The 19,556-nt window shown below is 49.0% G+C and overlaps 1 protein-coding gene across 8 annotated transcripts in view; it reads left to right on the top strand.

Annotated features, from left to right (window-relative positions):
* TTPAL (alpha tocopherol transfer protein like) overlaps positions 1–19,556 on the top strand; it is a 37,387-nt gene extending 17,831 nt beyond the window's left edge. For 5 of the 8 annotated variants that reach the window (XM_080813264.1, XM_080813266.1, XM_080813269.1 and 2 more), the window contains 4 exons: positions 7,970–8,429; positions 10,742–10,935; positions 12,980–13,090; positions 15,324–19,556. In XM_080813264.1, the coding sequence (XP_080669390.1) occupies positions 7,985–8,429; positions 10,742–10,935; positions 12,980–13,090; positions 15,324–15,602 (1,029 nt within the window). In that variant the 5' untranslated portion in view covers positions 7,970–7,984 and the 3' untranslated portion in view covers positions 15,603–19,556. Of the gene's footprint in view, positions 1–4,596; positions 5,318–7,969; positions 8,430–10,741; positions 10,936–12,979; positions 14,627–15,323 lie in introns of those variants that run through there. The other 3 variants (XM_080813267.1, XM_080813265.1, XM_080813271.1) reach the window with 3 other exon arrangements.

The raw sequence follows: 19,556 nt of genomic DNA, 5'->3' as shown, positions 1-19,556 counted from the left end.
AGCCATCCAGATGCTCCTCCATTGCTCTTTTTTTTTTTTTTTAAGATTTTTTGTTTATTTATTTGACAGACATCACAAGTAGGCAGAGAGGCAGGCAGAGAGAGAGGAGGAAGCAGGCTCCCCGCTGAGCAGAGAGCCCGATTGTGGGGGGGGGCGGCGATCCCAGGACAGAAGCACTGAGCCACCCAGGCGCCCTTCCATGGCTCATTTTTACGTGAAATTAGTTTTTCTGAACATTTAAGAGGAGGCTTGGTTAAGAAAACTTTTGTATTTTCACAGAGCTCCCCCTTCTGTTGTTTCTGCATATTGTTAACAAAAATCTGGCTTTACCTCTGAGTTTCTGGCTCTGTTTTCCTCCCCCACGTTCATCTAGCTCAGTTATTTCCTTGATTTCTGCTTTCCCTATCCTGCTCCATTGCAATCTCCTTCCCAGGAGTTTCTCAGCACGGGGCCTGTCCTAGAAGGAAGGTTTGGTGGTCTTTTCTGGGATTCACAGGCATTGAACTCTGTCAGCCCTTAGAGCTCATGGCAGACCCCTTGCCCTTCCCCAGTTGGAGTTGGCAAAACCCTTCCCAATTCTGGCTGCTGTTTTCAAGTGGCCGGGTCGTGCTTTCCCGCGAATAGATGTTGCAATTTGGGGACTCAAATTCTTAGGTCTGTTAGATACCTTGCTGCTTCCCTGTTGTACCTCCTCCCAGAGGCCCTAGTGGCGCTCAGCCTCCTAGCTGTTGCTGATTTATCCTCATTCCTTTGTTCCTGGAGTTCCTGAAAATACCTTGTCACCTAGCTCTGCTGCAAATATGGGTATGGAATGTTGTTTCTGTTTTTACGTGGGAACTTGGGAGGATTTAAATCTGGGTTGGGTATCATTGCCATCATCTTACCAGAACTCGCCAGCTGCTATCATTTTACAGATGAGGAAAACTGAGCCCCGCGGTCAGTTTCTCAAAATCACACAGCGAATGACAGGGGGTAAATGTATGTGAGCGCACCTGCCATCCAGCATGGTACACAGAAGATCTTTAATACAGACTACTTTCTCCCTGTCTCCCTTACTCTTACTTCTTCCTTCCTGCTTCCACCAGCCAGTGTCCCTCCAGGATTCTGTTATTGAAAATTAAATGTGATTATTCAGGCAAAGAGTTCATAGCACTGCCCGCCCCCCCCCCAAAAAAAATGAAAGAAAGAAAAGAAAAGGTGATGAATCAGTGGTAGCTGTTAATAGAGCATTTGTGGGTGAAGAAACCAAGGTAAGTAATTGTTCCGAGGTTCCCCAGCTGACTCGTGTCTGTCTGACCAGAAGCCAGCTTTCTTTTTCTATACCAGTGGTTCTTAGCTGGGGAAATTTTGTTCCCTAGCGCATATTTGGCAATGTCCGAAGGCATTTTTGCTTCTCACCACTGTAAGTGTGGGGTGCTACCCTCAAAAAAGACTTGCACAGCCCCAAAGGTCAATAATGTTGTGGATGAGAAACTATGTCCTATATCATGGTGCTATCCTAAATAACCCTTACCTTAGAATCAATACTAAAACCGGTTCTAGCAGATCGTCTGAAGTCAGAATCGCATGCTTTGAAAAAGAGATAGAGGGGCACCTGGGGGTGCTCAGTCAGTTGGGCGCCTGCCTTCGGCTCAGGTCATGATCTCAGGGTCCTGGGACTGAGCCCCATGTTGGGCTCTTTGCTGAGCAGGGAGTCTGCTTATCCCTCGCCCTCTGCCCCTCCCACAACTCATGCTCTGTCTCTTTCCCTCTCTGTCTCAAATTAATAAATACAAATCTTAAAAAAAAAAAAAAGATAGAGAACAGTGGTAGGTCAGGCATTTCTGGCCTCCTCTAGCACATATCCAATGGCCAGACTTCTTTCTTCAGAGACTGGGTGAACTTGGGAGGGCAGGGTGTGTGGAGCCCTCCAAACCAAGATGCAGGACAAGCTGCCCTCCCTCCAGTCACTTTTCTGCTCTCCATCAGGGCAGTCATCAGGAGTTAGCAGACATGTCATGATCCAATGTACGAGACTCTGCACGTGCCATTCTACTGACTCCTTCTAAGGACTCCCTAGACAGTGGGACACATACTCCCATTTTACCCACAAGGGAATGGAGCTTTCGAGGAGTAGTTCCAAGTGAGTTACTTCTGAGTTCAGAAAAGTAAAAGACAAGTTCGAATCCCAGCTCAGTCTTGGAGTCATCATGTGACCAAGGACAATTTCTTCTCCTTCTCTGAGCCTGCTTCCCAACCCGTGAGAACAAAGAGGAAAAGCAGCCTCTAAGGCCAAGTAAAATTTGGGGCTGTGCTGTCATACAGACGTGGGCTCAAACCCAGTTCTTTCATTGACTCTACTGAGCCCCTAGGCAAGTGACTTTCCCTTTCTGGGTTTCAGTTTCCCCATCCAGTTCACAAGGTTGTAGTCATTGAAATCATACAAACAATTTAGCACAGTACCTAGTACCTGGTGTATATAATCTCTCAAAAAGCAATTATCTGCGAATCTTCTAATCCTAAAATAACCTGGTGTCGTGATATGTAACCAAAAATAATGGCCCTCAGTTGAGGATGGGGCAGGGACTTTTGGGGCATCTCTGAATGGCCTCCCAACCAACCCTCCCCTGCCCTTGAGACAGGTTCTAGTCCTAGGTTCTTCTCCACCTGCTGGCAGTATCTGGGATTGCAACCTGGACATTCCACAAATGGGTCCTGGTCTGGGTGGAGGAGAGGAGTTTCTTCCAATGACTAGGACGCCATGTTTTGGAGAGGATCATCCCTTGCCCTTGGCCAGGAGAGCTGCCATTTGTAAAAACACTTTCTGTTTTCTGTTTGCCTGGCAAAGAGCAAGGTTTTCCCCCCTATGAGGTTATTTAATTAGCTTTTTTGCCCGTAAGGAACTAGAGGCTTTAGAAATTTGAGTGACTTAGCTGTGGTCACACAGTTGGACATAGCGTTGCCAGACTGTGGTAGGCTGAATAATGGCACCGCAAAGATATCCTTGTTCTGATCTCGGGCGCCTGTTATTATCTTATCCTGTATGATAAAAGGAACTTTGAAGATGTGATTCAGTTAAGGATCTTGAGATGGGAGATAATCCTAGATTATCTGGGTGGGTCCGGTGTAATCACAAGAGTCCTTATAAGAGGGAGGCAGGACACATTGTATCTATATCAACGATAATGTATTGCACACTTAAAAAATTGTTAAGAGGGTAGATCTCATGTTAAGTGCTCTCACCACAAGAAAAATTTTTTAAAAATTTAAAAGAGGAACTTGAGGTTCAGAGCAGTAGTAAATGTTCCAACAGAAGTAAGAGGCTGGAGTGACTTGAGAAATGACCTTAATTTTAGACTTCTGACTCACAGAACTGTAAAAGAATAAATTTGTGTTGTTTCACATTTGTAGCAATTTGTTACAGCACTGATAGGGAACTAATATATGGATTTTGGGGATAAAACCCCAAACAAACAAAACGCAGGATGTCCAGTTAAACTTGAATTTCTGATAGATAATATATTTTTTAGTATAAGTATATCCCAAAGGTTGCATGAGACATACTTACACTTTAAAAGAAATTGTTGTTTATCTGAAATTAAAATTTAACTGAGTACTCTGTTTTATCCTAGAAGTGGTGACGCCAGAGCAGGAGTCAAAATTTAGGACTCCTGGGCTCCGCTACTTTCCTCAACAGTCTGGGATCTGGCCAAAATTGCCATCTTCTTATGGCCCTCATGGGTCAGTTCCCACCTCCCAGAGCTCCTCTTGCCTCTGGGGTCAGGAAAGGAAAGGATTGTTTAAGGTCATCTCTTAGATACGCCTTCGGGCTCTCAGTCCTACCAGGCCACAGAATTTCTCTCTAGAAATGGTTTCAAGTCTTTACTCTGCTTGAAAGAGCGACCCAGGAGCTTGTTCTCAAAGCCATAGTTGCATGAAATGTATGTTGGGGCGGGTGTCCGGCTGATGGCGCTGGGTTTTAATGAACTGGGGGTGGGGCAGGAACACTTTTCCAAGCTACCACTTTCTGAAGGAGACTTTATGAGTCCCAAAGAAGGACACAAGTAATTATTCAATGGGGATTTCAAAGCAAGAATCATGTAACATATGAGGAAACTGAGGCCTGCAGTCACTGCGCTACAGACAGACAGATGTCCGCTGGATTGGCATCTCCCCTTTTGCAGCAGCCAGTCCTGATGGCAGCTGCTGTGGGAAGAATCCTGGAATGCTAATCCCCCAAGGTCGAGGTCGGAAGCCCCTTACACTTCATTGACTGCCAATTTCCCTTCCGTGAAATAGGGGGATTCCATAAATACGAGGATTTAATAAGACAGCGGATGTAAAACACCAGGTACATAGTAGTATGTTCTCGGAAACCGCAGCTTCTTTCCTTCTCTCTCTGGGCTTCATTTTCCCCATCTGTACTACCCAAAGCGGCTCGCGCTCCCCCTGACCCTCCCGACTAGCCTCTCCGCAGGCCTGACTCCTCCAGCGCGCAGATTTGGCCGCTAGGTGGGGACAGAGGGCCGGCACTGCGGCGAAATATTGCACATGCGCACTCACGGGCGGCGCCTCGCCTTCCCACGCCCCACGGACGTCACTTCCGGCGCGAGGGGCCGGGCAGGCCGGGCAGGGAGTGCGGGTCGGGTCTGTGCGCGTTGCCGGACGAGGCTCCCGCAGCCGATATACCCGCGCTCCGCCCGGTAGCCCGGCCGGTGAGTGCCCGCGGGTCCTTCCGTGTGTCATGGGGGTCGGGGAGAGGGACCCCTGAGGGGGAGGGATAACCGGAAGTTAAGGGACACAAGGAGAGAGACCCCAGGAAATGGGGACACCTGGGGAAGGGGTGACAGCCGGAAGTGGGGGGCCTCAGAAGGTTGTCAACGGGACATGGGGTCTCTGGGGCTCCAGGAGCGATGGCCTTCAGGCCTCTGGTTGGGATGGGGAGGAAGGCGATGCTCACAGCATGATGGGCTGCAGGTGAGGAAGATTCCAGGCTTCACCGTAACAAATGGTGTTTGCACGCATCCATACGCCCACCCATCATTTCATTCTCGAGACTGAGTCCTGCTCTGAGCCTGATAGGACCGAGGCCCTGGAGATTAAACAGGAATCTCCAGGTGGAGGGTAGAGCCCAGAGTGGGGCTAGACACATCCTCGCTGTGCCTCACTAGGTGTGTACCCTCCGGGCACATCACTTAACCTCCCGTCGTCCGCTAATATTCGCAGAGCACCGTCATGTGCCAGGCTAGGCCTCTAGACACTAGGCCTAGTGGACACGACAGTGGACACTGTACAGTGTGTCAGCACACTGTACTGGACACTACAGTCTGTCTCCCAGGTAAGCACTGCATTGGGATTACAGGCATCTGTTGGTGACTCCCATGGAAGCAGCCCAGGGTGGGTCCTGTGAACCGGGATGGTTGCTTCATTCCTCACTTAGCATTCCTCCGCCAAGCAAATACTTATTCAGAATGAAATATATTTCACTCAGCAAATATTCATGGAGTGCAGACTATGTGTCTGACACTTTGTTAGATGATGGGTTTAGGGTGATGAACAAGACAGATATAGATGTAGCCCACAAATTGCCTGTAGACAATTACAGCAGAAGGAGAGTGCTATGCCAAAGACCTCCTGGTGGGGAAGCTCCTACCCTGGCCTGGAGGGTGGAGAAGGCTTCCTGCTTCAGGTACCATCATCTCTTACCTAGGATACTGCAGTAGCTTCTGAATGGTCTCTTTACTTCTGTCCTTGTCCCTTTACAATCCATTTGCAAGACAGCCGAGCAATCCTTTAAAATAGAAATCAGATCATGTTACTCTACTCAGATGGGTCCCACCAAACTCCGTAAAAGTCAGAGTTCTTACTTGCCCTCAAAACCCTATACCCGTGGGGCCCCCAGACCTCTGTAAATTCATCAGCTAATATTCTCCACCTTGTTCATTAGGCTGTAGCCATAGTGGCCTCCTCTCTGTTCTTTGAAAAAAAACAGGTGTGTTCCTGCCTCCGGCTTTGCCCTTGTTCTCCTCCCAGATGTCCGACTGGCTTGCTCCCTCATCTCCTTCATCTTTCCTCAAATGTCATTTGCATGAACAAATCATCCATAACCATCCTATTTAAAAGTGTAATCCCTATTCCCAAGTACCTCTAACCCTCCTCATGCTTTATTTCTCCCCATAGCACTTTCATCTGTTAGATTATACAGTTTAGCTTGCTTATGGTCTGTTTCTCCCACTAGAATCTAAGTTCAACAAAGGCACAATTTTTTTTTGTTGTTCACTGATGTGTCCTTGGTGCCAGGAAGAGGGCCTGGTACATGGTAAGTACTCAGTATTTGTTGAATGCTTGAAATGACATCTAATTGGGACTTTAGGATGAATCAGTATTGGTCAGGTGAGGAACCGGAGGAAGAAGCAGCCAGCCAGAGGAAAGAGGATGTGAGCAAGACAAGAAAACACAGCTTTGGGAGGAAATGAAGGCAGCTGGGTGGGGCTGGAGGTTAGAATGCAAGGAATGGAGTGGGCATTCCTAAGATTTAGGGGGTGGGACCTGTGCACTAGCTATATGCAGAGGCTCCTGAGATGGGCTCTGTTCTCCTTGAGCTTGGAGTCCGGGACCAGTGGTGTCTGTGGACAGGAGCTTGGGCTTTAGAACTGGACAGCTGCTGCTACCTTATTCCTGGGATATCTAAAGCAGCTGTTTTGTTTTTGTTTTTTATTCAACAAATGTGTTCAGATATCCCAAGAAGCAGACACCAGGATCAGGGTGAGATCAGGCATGCAAGAAATCAATTGGAGGAAGCACCTGTGAAGCAGAAAAGGGAGGGGAGCTGCAGAAGTTGCAGGGAGAGCCTTCAGACAATGACAGAAGTCCAGCCCCCTGGGAAGGAGGTTTGGACAGGGAGTCATGGACCGCCGGGCAGTTCCACAGAAGGTTCAGGCTGAACCTCAAGGCAAAGTTAGAGGAGGCCCATATTTCACTCAGTCACTGGGAACAGTCTCTGGAAAGTGGCATCTGCTGGACGAAGGATCCAGGGGGACAGCAGCTGGAGCCATCCCTCAGTTATGCTCCAGGGAGAGCCAGTCAGCCCAGTTTCACAGCCATCATGATAAGACATATGTGTGCGGTCAAAAAAAGTCAAACAGTACAGGAAAAAGTCTCTCTCCCTCCTTACGTGTCCTGTGGTCCAGTACTCTTCCCTAGAGGAACCCACTGGGAACAGGTTTTTTTTTTTTGTATTTCCTTAAAGAAATTTTAGGTGCATTCAACATATAGATATATATTTTAAAAATATGAGATGATCTTATGCACACTGTTCTGCAACTTGTTTTCTTTTCCTTAATGTGTCAGTTCATAAAAACCTGCCTGATTCCTTTCCATGAGTGATAGTATCCCATTCTTGGGATGATATTATTTAACCAGTCTCCAGCTGGTTTGCAGTTAAAGTATTTCCCATCTTGTCCCCTTATAATCAGTACTTGCAGTGATCCTTCTTGTGTGTATTTTGCACACACATACGCAAGTATATGTCCCCGAAGCAGGATGCTGAGCCAAAGGGTGTGTGGTTTTAAATTTTGATAGAGATCAACAAACTGCCCTCTGACTAGGCTAGGCTAGTCTGTTCTCTGACCCACAGCAAGCATCTCAGCGCCCATTTTGCATTCTTGCCAATCTGACTTTGAGAGTTGTTTTAGTTCACATTTCTCAAATTACGCGTAGGTCGAGCAACCATCCGTACATCTGGAAGCAAGGCCATGGCGTTGGGTGGCGAGTGTGTGTGTCCCGCTGCAGCTGCCCGGGGGCCTTGGTGGGGATCCTCCCTCTGTTCGGTCTGGGGTGGGACCTGGGCACAGGGTTCTGAGCCACTTCATTCCAGCTGAGCACCCCCACTCTGACCAAAGTGCCCCCCCTCCCCCGCCCCACATGGGGCTGCCCTGAAGTGAGTGGCTCCGGGCTTTGTTCACTTGGCTCAGGGTTTGTGTTTTGGCAGGGATCCTGGTAGCTAATGTCAGAAGAAAGTGACTCTCTGCGAACCAGCCCCTCTGCGGCCTCGCTCTCGGAAAATGAGCTGCCGCCGCCGGCCGAGCCTCCCGGCTACGTGTGCTCGCTGACGGAGGACCTGGTCACCAAAGCCAGGGAGGAGCTGCAGGAGAAGCCGGAATGGAGACTTCGAGACGTGCAGGCCCTCCGTGACATGGTGCGGAAGGAGTGCCCGAACCTGAGCACCTCCCTGGATGATGCCTTCCTGCTGCGCTTCCTCCGGGCCCGCAAGTTCGATTACGACCGAGCCCTGCAGCTCCTGGTCAGTTACCACAGCTGCAGGAGAAGCTGGCCCGAGGTCTTCAACAACCTGAAGCCCTCGGCCTTAAAGGATGTCCTCGCTTCGGGATTCCTCACCGTGCTGCCCCACACCGACCCCCGGGGCTGCCACATCCTGTGCATGCGCCCAGGTACTCCCCGAGATGGTGGGCAGGGGCCCGCGTGCCCTGCTCTGTGTGGGATGCTTGTGCCCCGCACCCTCTCTCCCATGCCTCGTCTTTTTGCCTTCTCCCCGGTTTGCTCAAAGCTCTTTTGATGACAGATGACAAAAAGCTACTCAACCCGGCTTAGGAAGAAAGGAAGGAGTTAGTCTGATGAAACATGAGCCTCCCGCAGAACCAGCAAGCCAAAAGCATAGCTGCTTTCCCAGGGCCCCGGGTCCCAGAACCAGAATCCAGTTCGTTCCCCGATCCGGAACTAAGCTAGCCATTCTCCCTGTCTCTGCCTCTGTCCATCCGTGTACCCCTCTGGGCCACACATTTCTGCTGTGCCGTGCGTATCTTCTTGGCTCTTCTTCTGTAGACTGGCTTTTGCTGCCTCCATGCCCCTGGCGAGGTCTCCTACCCCTTAGTGCCCAGGCTTCCTGGGCCACCCAGTTAAGTTCCTCCGTGGAAATTCCCAATTTCTAGCATGGAGAATGTAGTGGGCTGAGAAAGCAGCCCTGATCATAGGGTACAAACAGGCCTGCCTGTCCCTCCTTTGTGAGTAGGTGAGGCAGGCATCAGTGGGGGCTGGGCGGGTGACTGGAAGGGTGTCTGTCCATCTGCCGCTTGCCTCTTCCACTTTCCCCTCCTTTCCTCTACTTTGTTAAGCTATTGATTCACTCTAGATTCACTTTTCGGTCTCAGTCCTTACTGATGGTAATCAGGACATCTTCTGGCAGTAGTTTTAATTAGGGGGACCAAATGTGCTGTCAACTCGGGAGTGAAGGAGCATTGTCCACTGATCCCCACCCCCACAGCTTTAACATTCTCTGTCAGACTGGAGCAGAGACAAAATCTGAAAGTAAGATTGCAGTGTTCTCCCAACCAAAGCCAGGAGCAGGAGAACATACCTGCTGGGAGCCCTCTTCCGCTCACTCGTACCTAGTCCTCTTGAAGGGACGCCTCACGGGGAGTGGAGACCTCCCTGCGCTGTCCTCTGTCTTAAAGCCACATCACTTCAGTCGTTTACCAAGCCCTTTTTGGAAACCAAACCATCCTCTTGAGCCTTTGCTGTGTGCCAGGCACAGTGTTAGCTGCTTAACCTGCTGTTTTTACCTTTCCAAAATTAGGGTGGTTTATTTTAAAATAAGCAGCGCAGTGGAGATTTTAGGGCACCAGCAGACCTAGGAACCAGTCAGCAGGTTTTTCCCACTACTCCTCTGTACTCAACTCATAAGGATATTACAAAACAGATTAGCACACTGGTTTCACCTCTTGGCTTATGTGGTTTCAACACTTGCGCTTATGTGATTTCAACCCTTTGCTTGTGAGATGAATTTCCCCTACGTGTGTCTGGAGCAGAGCTAGACCCTTCCCACCAATGCAACTCTTTAGGGGGAGGCACACTGAGGAGGTTTTGTTCTCAACTGGGTATTAGCTTTGCCTCTTTGGAGACATACGTTCTTGAGAAGGATGACCTCCGGTTATGCAGAAGCAGGTGTAGTTGGCAGCAACATCCAACAGCAAGCTGGCACAGCTTTCCGACAAAGACTTTGTTCATAGGAATTTTGCACATATTACATATCCCCGTGGTGGCGGCAGTTATATGGAGTTTCATCTTCCTAAGGAAAGGACACACAGGTGCTGGTGTGATTTTCTTGAGAACAGCGGTTTAACAGTCAAAAGTTGTCGTTTCTTCCCAGAGAAAGGAATGATTCCTTAAATATACAGGGAATACTAAGGGAGCATCTTCCACGGTCGCAGAGTTGAGTCCCCTTTGGCTGTTTGATCAGGCTGGGGTCACGCACTGTGGCCGGGAGGATGTAACACCCGCATTGACCATGTCCACCTCTGCCGCCAGGAGGCAGGTCACTGGTACCCAAACCGCAGGGCTAGCATGGGAAGAAGTGGCTCAGGGCAATGTTATGAAAATCTGGGCACACCTCTGTTGGCAGACAGCACAGATGACCATTAAGGTTAGTATTACGATCCCATCCTACTTTGGGAGACGCAGGCTGAGAGTGAGGAAGGAACTCACGCAGCTGGTAAGATTCAAACCCCTGGGTGTGTCTGACTTCAGGCACTCAGTTGCATTTCCATTTCAGAATGTGCTGCTGCCTTTGGAATTAACATCAGCTGCTGCTAAGGTGTCCCATTTACTAACCTGAATAGAGTCACGCCGGTAGAGTATCTTTCTTTCCATTTTTAAACAAGAGTTCTAGCAAGGAGATAAATCTTGGCCTGTGATGACTTGTTCGTATTCATCTCTGTAACATTCCGTCCATTTCTTACGACCTCAGACAGATGGATACCGAGCAACTACCCAATTACTGAAAACATCCGAGCCATATATTTGACGTTAGAAAAACTCATTCAGTCTGAAGAAACCCAAGTGAATGGAATCGTGATTCTTGCAGACTACAAAGGAGTGAGCTTATCGAAAGCATCTCACTTTGGCCCTTTTATAGCCAAAAAAGTCATTGGCATCCTTCAGGTATGGCCCTCGTTTGTCGTGTACCTATTCCGTGGTGGTTTGGGCTTTTTCCCAGGGAGCCCTGTCTGTTCACCGCTGGGCCCACATAATACACAAACCCCACTTCTTCTACAGTCTGAAAGAGTCAAAAACATTATGGGAAGAAATGTAAATGTCCTGTTTACCGCTCACTCTCGTCAGATTCTTCAGTAGTTTCTGAGGTCCCTTTAGTCTGGGCAAGATCAGCTTTAAGAGCCCAAACAGCCAGAGAAAGACTTTAGGTATGTTTTTTCTTTCTCCCTCCTTCTCTTTCTTTTCCCTTCTTTGGAGGACAGAGGAGCAATTCTAACAAATGAAACTGGGAAATTGTGTTTCTGTCTGATGTGCTAGACCCTGCCCTGCCCTCTGGGACCTGGGGACAGGGAGCCTGTTGGACTGTTTTGGACAGATGCTTTAACATCTTGTGTGTTATGTGTGTTTTTTTGTTTTTATTTTGAGAGAGAGAGTATGCGCCCACGCACCTGTGTATGGGGGCAGGGACAGAGGGTGAGAGAGAATCTTTGCAGACTCCACCACCAGTGCAGAGCCTGAGGCGGGGCTCAGTCTCATGACGCTGAGATCACGATCTGAGCTGACATCAAGAGTTGGATGCTGGGGTGCCTGGGTTGCTCAGTGGGTTAAAGCCTCTGCTTTCTGCTCAGGTCATGGTCTCGGGGTCCTGGGATCGAGCCCTGCATCGCATCGGGCTCTCTGCTCAGCAGGGAGCCTGCTTCCTTCTCTCTCTCTCTCTGCCTGCCTCTCTGCCTACTTGTGATCTCTCTCTCTCTGTCAAATAAATAAAATCTTTGAAAAAAAAAAAAAAGAGTTGGATGCTCAACCAACTCAGCCCCCCAGGCAGCTTGTATTTTAGAACTTAAGTGCAGGGCAACCCTCCCAGGTCCCCTTCCTCTTCGGGAGCTTTGTGCTATTACTTTGCTATTGCTCAATAAACCTTGCTTTACTGCCCACGAAAAAAAGTATGGGGAACCAGAAAGTTCCTCCCCTAGCTGCACAATGTTCAATGGTTCACAAAGTGCTCCTACAATTATTATAACTCATTCAGTCCTACAGGGACTCCTCTGAGATAGACAAGGCAAAAATTACTTTTTCTTTTCAGTACATGTGCTGCTGAAGCGAGCACGAATTACTTTTCTTTTTGATGGATAGGGACACAGCCCTCGCGGGGGTAGCCTGGCCTGAGTCTTAACGGCTCTAACAGTTTGGCTCTTTGTTCCCTCTGACCGGCCCATGGGTGCTGTCTCTCGTGAGCTGTGGGGCACCAGCAATAAAACAGTTTCCTCTGTGAATCCCACACTGCATGTGAGCCCCTACTAGGTGCCAGGCTGATTATTTAAACATCAGCATCCCATTTGGTCATTATCAGAAATGTGGAGCCAATACTCTGGCTTCCCTTAGCTTCTGTTCTTTTCATGCCCCGTAGATTCAAGTATCAGGATAAGGAGTTTGGATCAGTGTTTTCTAGTCTCCTAAGGTGATCTGGGGGGAGAAAGTTCCAGGGTTAAATAAGTTTGGGAAATGTGGTTTAGCATGTCCCTTTCGTGAGGACACATTTGCACACGACAGTCCTGCAGCTCAGGAAACCCGTGTGACTACATAGTGTGCTATTCTCAAACTTATCTACCTACCATGGAACCTTTTTTTGCATCACACCTAGTACCATCCTAAGAAATACCCTTTGGTAACACCAATCCTGAAGGTCTGATGTTTGCCAGATCCAGCTACACAGACTCTGTTTTTTGTCCTATTTTGTTTTTTGTTTTGTTCTGTTTGCCACCAGGGGAGCAGCCCTCCATTTGTTGGCCTAAGACTAGGCCCTAAGACAGACCGTCTCTCTGAGGCTTATCTTCCTGGTTAGCCCCCACTTAAGCTGGCTTTGAGGAGGCCATGACACTCAGACCAATCAGACTGATTTGGGGGCCTAAAGAAGATTTAAAGGAGGGAGGCAGGCTGTGGACTGTCTGTGGATGCCCCACATGTTCTAACATCTCCTTCCCTTCCCCCACAGGATGGCTTTCCCATTCGGATAAAGGCAGTCCATGTAGTGAATGAACCTCGAATATTTAAAGGCATTTTTGCCATCATAAAACCATTTCTGAAGGAGAAAATAGCAAACAGAGTAAGTGATGATTCTATTGACCTGATCTTTTTTTTTTTTTTTTTGGCTCCCTTATTTGTGACATCAATAAACTTCTCTTAGTTTATTATTTTTGCCATGGGATGATTAATTTGGAAAGTACGGAGTTACAGATAAAATAAATGAGCAATCCTTTCTGTGAAAAGAAGATAAAATTAATAGGATATAATATTTGACAGAGGAGAGAGCAGAGTGGGCAGCTCTCCTGAGAATTAAATGTTGCGTAGTCATTTAGACTCGTTATTGAATATCCTGACCTGGGCACTGTGAACCAACATTGTATTTCTTGCGTGAGAGGACAGGGAGAAGGGTAGTGTTGGGCAGGTAGTTAAAAAGTTATGGTGATGTTTTACTACAGCTCCTTGGGGTTTAAAAATGCTATTTTAAGCCCTTCTGTTTACCAAATTTGTTGTCTTGCTGTATCAAGTTTGTGGAATAATTCATGGTTTATGAGATAGATGAGTTTTAGCTTACCTGTTATTTAAGAAAGGATAGATGGCACATTGAAAGATGGTCTTCCTCTCTGACCTAAAAGAGCCACTTCTCACCCTCTGCTAGTACTGTGAATGCATGTGATGTCTGGTTTTTTTCCTCTTCTTCCTGAGGCCTAGGAACATTGTGGTCCCTCCAAAGACTGGGTTTTAAATTTTGTACTTTTTTTTTTTTCCAAAGGATAAACAGAGAGAGTCTCAAGGTTACAAGGGAAGGTCTTTAAAATAGAGCCGGGGTTGAGGGGGCACCTGGGTGGCTCAGTGGGTTAAAGCCTCTGCCTTCGGCTCAGGTCATGATCCCAGGGCCCCGGGATCAAGCCCCCCATCGGGTTCTCTGCTCAGTGGGGACCCTGCTTCCTCCTCTCTCTGGCTGCCTCTCTGCCTCCTTGTGATCTCTGTCTGTCAAATAAATGAATAAAATCTTAAAAAAATAAAAAATAAAATAAAATATAGACAGGAGGCATCTGGCTGGCTCAGTTGGTGGAACGTGCCACTCTTAATCTCAGGGTTGAAGTTCAAGCCCCATGTTGGGTGTAGAGATTACTTAAAAAGAAAATCTTTACAAAAATAAAGTAAAATCCAGATTCTAGGCCCTTTCCCTGAAGATTTTAACTCCAGTTCAGGGGTGGAGCCCAGGAGTCTGTGCTTTTAAAATCTTCTTAGGTGATTCTGATACACAGTCAGATTTGAGAATAATTTAGTGGCATCCCTGCCTGGGTTTGAACCTATCTCAGTACCTGGAGATCCTGTTTGGAACCTGCTTTTAAAGCCAAAGCAGCCTTTGGAACAGGCCTTTTATATCTATGAAATGACCTTATTTGTGGTCCATAATCTTGTTCATTTCGTCCTTCATATGTTCATTCATTCATTCAAAAATATCTATCGATCAACTACTATAGTGTACAAGTATGTTCTAGAATGAATAATACAGACTAAAATCTCTGCCTCCGGGGGAGCTTACGTGCTAGAGAGAGAGAGAGAGAGACATGGCCAGCGGATGTATATTATCTAGAATTAAGATGTGATAAGTGCCGTGGAGAAAAATGAAGCAGAGAAAGGGGCCAGTACCGAACAGGGGCACGGGGTTGTAGCATTCAGTAGGGGGGTTAGGGATGGCATCAGTGAGAAGCTGGCCTTTGAGCAAAGACTCGGCAGAGGTGAGGGAGGGTGCTGACAGATCTCGGAGGACCAGCAGCGACGCTGTCCTGAGGCGGGAGCACATCGGGCTTGGGAGCAGCAGCAGAGGGAAGGGAGAGGGGATGGAGGGGCAGCAGAAGAGCCACAGGGGTCAGACTGTCACAGGCCCTCCCTGTAGGCCAGCGTGCGGGCTTCAGCCTCTCATGTGAGGTGGGAGCACTGGCAGGCCCCACAGAAAGGACTGGCATGATCTGACCAGCGCCAAGAAGAGCGGAGGCTGCAGAGCAGGCTTCGAGTAGGGAGAGCAGGCACAGGTCGTCGTGGGAATCCAGGGGAGAGGTGGGGGTGGCAGGGTTCCACGAGGCGGGCCACAGCGTGGCCTGGATCCTGGAAACATTTTGAAGGAGCAGCCAACAGAGCATGGCATATATGGAAGGGAATTATGGATCCTCAAGCTTTTTGAGGAACTGGAAGGGTCCAGTTGCCATCAGCTGTTCCTTTAATCGTTCAACAGATGCTTGAGCACCTACCTGGCCCGCAGGTGACTGACTAACCTGAGGACACATGTGTTTCCATTTCCCCTTTAGTTTTTCCTCCACGGGTCTGACCTGAACTCTCTCCACACAAGCCTTCCCAGAAGCATTCTCCCCAAGGAGTATGGGGGCACGGCCGGAGAGCTGGACATCAGCGCCTGGAATGCAGTCCTGCTGGCCTCAGAGGAGGACTTCGTGAGGGAGTTCTGCCAGCCGGTCTCTGTGTGCGACAGCATCCTGGGCCAGGCCCTCCCGCCTGAGGGGCTGACCTCGGACGCGCAGTGTGATGATTCCCTGCGGGCCGTGAAGTCCCAGCTCTACTCCTGCTATTAGCCAGTCCCCTGTGAGTGCCACCCTCTTGAAATCCTTTCCTTTTTCTTTGGAGAGGCACAAGGAGAATTTGAGGTACCGTGGAGTCTGTCTCGCTCCTTGTAATTAAATTAAAGCCTGTAGAGTCTGAGGGTGAGCCACGGGGTAAGCCTTTGGTGACTTGAATTAATCCATGGAAGACATAGAAGATGTCGCCAGTGATTCCCAAACGTTTGGAATCCCAGTTTGCAGCCGCTAACCTGGAAGCTGTATCTGGTTCTTGGAGATCTTGGAACAAGAGAAATCAGGATCAAATCACTTTGGTTCCCCATTCCGGGAGAAAACCACCTGACTGGCCGGTCAGCACACTCCTGTGAAAGAACCTGGCTCTGCCTACAAGGTGGTCACACAGACGACTTTGGGAGTTTGTGTCTTTCACCTGAACCCTAACTACAGACTTGTGTTGCTCACCAGGAAGTTTCTAGTTGGAGGCCCCGGCCCCAGCTGCCACACTGGGTTTGGAAAGCACCTTAATCGACTCATGGGAGCATCAGGACATAAGCAGCATCTCCTGATCAAATTTGGGAGCCAGAGGCGTCAGAGAACCTCTGGGATTCATTGACTGACTCTTGCAATAGAAACGGAAGTTTTCCCAAACCCACAAAGCCTTAGCCCTGGTTCTCAGTACAATCATACAGGATCCTAGAGGGATGTGATTCTACTTAACCTAAAACGCTAGACGCCAGGCCCGAGGAGCTGAAAGAATTCTGGCCCAAGAATGAAGAGACCAGGGCTCCAGCCTCAGAAGTGTGCCTATAGACAAGACCTGGACCTCTGTGGGCCTCACCCTTCTCATCTGTAGAATGAAGCTGGATGAAATGATGCCTAGGGCCTTGGCTGACGTTCTGGGATTTGGTTTAGTAACTGAATGCTAGACATTTGTTTTCTGCCTAGATGGCTCTCAAATGGCTCTCAAAGAGGCAAGTGGTTGGATCCTGCTTTTTTGTGGTACACCTGGGCCTCTCCAAGAGGCATATGTCACCATCTGGCCCTGCCTTTAAGGAAAGTGTATGTATATTCTTGGGACCTGGCGATAACCAACTTCTTTTCGTAGGGAGGGTTGAACTGGAAAAGGGCAGGTGAGATGACCAAGGTTTGTGTGAATTCCTTCTATCCCTGAGGCTCTGGCCATACACTGGAAACCTGGCAGCACGGAATGGCTAATTACTTGGGATTCTTAGATTTGGTCTCTGGAAACGAATGCAAGCGGGTGCTATCGCCAGATCACTTCTGGGGCCCCCGCCCTCCCAGACACACTTGCATTTCTCTTTCTCTGGTACGGGTGGACAGACTCGTCTAGCGAGCGAGACCAAATGTTAGTTCTGCGTTTCAGTACCTCAGACCCTTCCTGTCAGAACTTCAGCCTTAGCCCAACCATCGAACTAGGTGTTTCTTCTGGTGGCTTTTGACCTATTTCCTTTCATAGTCATTCCTTAAAAATTCGTGCATTTCTGAAACCAGCAGGCGAGGGGACCATCTGTGAGGAGGAGGGCAGCGCTCTCGAAGGCAAAGGCCCGTCTACTGAGAATAAGCTCGTCATCTTCACACGCTGCTTAAAATGCCTGGAGAAGGTGGAAATGACTCACCTCATCAGTGCCAAGTCCAGGCAATGCTCTGCCCTGTGGGTACCAACCCTGGGTCCTCTAGGGGCCACGCCGAGCTGGAAGTGCCAGCATGCAGGCCCCTGGCAGCCCCCAGTTCCATCTGCCAGGAACAGCGAGACCGGCTCTGCTGAAAAGATCTTGACAGCACGAGCAGGATGTCTCAAGCAGAAGGTTCAGAATCCAACTGCTTGGATGTGGGAAGTGGTTAGAGGTGTTCTCAGACCTCAGAGAGGAAAGAGAGATTCCCCACCACCCCCAAGCGAGACAGAGGGAGAGGGACTGGTCAGCTCCACCAAGTTTCCCGTTTACACGCTGCACTGCGTTCCTGGCCCATGTGGCCCGTGTCCCTTGACTTGAAAAGCTTGAGTGTGTGTAAACTCACCTAGGCAAGGATCTCCAAGACCGGGACGTTGCGTTTCCTAATCCCTTCCAGGTGGCCCAGGGAGCGGTTTCATTCAGCTTCTGAAAGGAGACAGAGCCATGATCTGTTTGCCTTCTGCAGCTGCTGGGCTTGGTTTTGGTTCCAGAGGGAGATCAAATAGTTTGGACACCTCAGGAGGACTGGACCAGGCTGTGAACGCAGGAGCTCCCTGGGTGAATATCAAGGCGGTTTCTGTGCGGCTTCACAGGCGTCTGTGTAGAGCCGCCCAAGCAGGGTGGTGGGATGATCACTCGAGCACGTGGTGAGCCTGGCTTGGGAGCGGGGGTACACCAGTGGGGGCAAACAAGCGAGCATCGGGAGAACCGGGAGTGTTTTCCTTCAGGGAGAAGGTCTGGCCCATTTCATGAACACCTGGAAAGTAACGTTTCCCTAAATTTGTGGTACTGTGGAACAGGAAAGGGAAAGGAGTCGACCAGGAGACCCGAGTTCTGGCTTTACACTGCTGTGTGGCCTTGAATGAGCCACTGACCACCCCTGAATCACATGCTAAAGGGATCCCCACTCTGAGCTCCGAACCGTCTGTTTTAGGCATCATTTGGCTTTACTGCCACAAGGACATTGTACTCTACCTTTTAGAGGCTTCTTCCCCCCCCCCCCCCGTCCCCCTCCAGTCTGGGTTATTTTATAGGCGATGTAGGTCTGAATGAATTGCTCCCAAATGAATCTGTAAGCTTAGGTAATATGGGGGCTTTCTCCCTCTTCTCTTGTACAGAATCTGGGAAATTGTGCCTCTTCCTGGAATCCTGTTCTACCTTCACGGGGACAGGCTGGAAGAAATGTACAGAAACAGCTGTGCAACCCTGGCTTCCTCTCCCGAGCTTACTTGCTTTGGGCAGAAGTGGCTTTAGCTTCATCTCGCTTTCACAAGGACCCACTTGTCTCTAGAGGTTTACAAACACTTCAGCTTGTAAGATACATTTTTGCCGGACTTGAGAAGACAATAAGAGGTATTTTCCCCAAATTCCTATGAGACACTGAGCCGTTCTGAATTCTCCCAGTGGGCAGTTTCTTTAAATGCCACCGGATTCTCAGATCAGTCATGGAATTACTTTTCCACTTGGGCAGGCAAAAGCTGTGGCATTATTATAATACTTCATTGTAAAGTTTTTAGCTTTTAAGGTTGACCTTTGAAGCTTTTTCTTTCGAGGCAGTGAAGCGTTAGCAGAGGTCACGGTGCAAGTGTGGCTGTTCTGGGGCTCTGTGGAGACACCAAACAGAAGCATCTCAGCTCTTCGGGAGGGAAGTCCATCTGGTGATGTCTGTCAGTACTGGGGGCCTATTCACTTCATACATCTAAAGTAAATTCCTTTCTGCTTTCCCGACTCAGAATCGGTTTGCTCGAAATGCCAAGTGACAGGAATCATCAGTCAGAGATTCCTTAACAGAGTTTGTGCCACAGGAAGGCCCCGTGTGACTCGTGGATGGAGATGCTAGCGATGAACAGTTGGCCATTTTGTGGCTTCTCCTTAGGCCTCACCAGGCGGCACACTTAGTTGGGCAGGTCAGCCGCTGTCGGGGATTGTGGCTGTGCCTCCACCTCTTGGCACATCACATGGTAACCTGGTACGGGGGTGGGGAAATGCCTGAAGCCGCTCAGGGGCCAGAAGCCTCTGATCCCACTCTGACGGGGGTGGGGGAGTCGGGCTCACTTTCTCACCAGACTGGGGCACCATTTCAGCCACTGGTCACATTCCTCGCTTCAGACTGAAACTCCGTTTAGCTCTGAGTATACGGACACGTGGTGGTGGATTCATCTACTTCAGTGTTTGACCAAAAGTTTATTTTTCTAGTGCATTTTCTACGTCAAAAGTGGTGAAAACATGTAATTTTAGTATGCATGACTGGGTCTTAATAAAAATCCCTGTAAGGTTA

Source organism: Martes martes, assembly GCF_963455335.1.
Source record: "Martes martes genome assembly, chromosome: 9".
Taxonomy (NCBI): domain Eukaryota; kingdom Metazoa; phylum Chordata; class Mammalia; order Carnivora; family Mustelidae; genus Martes; species Martes martes.
The sequence above is the reverse complement of the archived record's forward strand: the minus strand, read 5'-3'. Positions and strand labels throughout refer to the sequence as shown.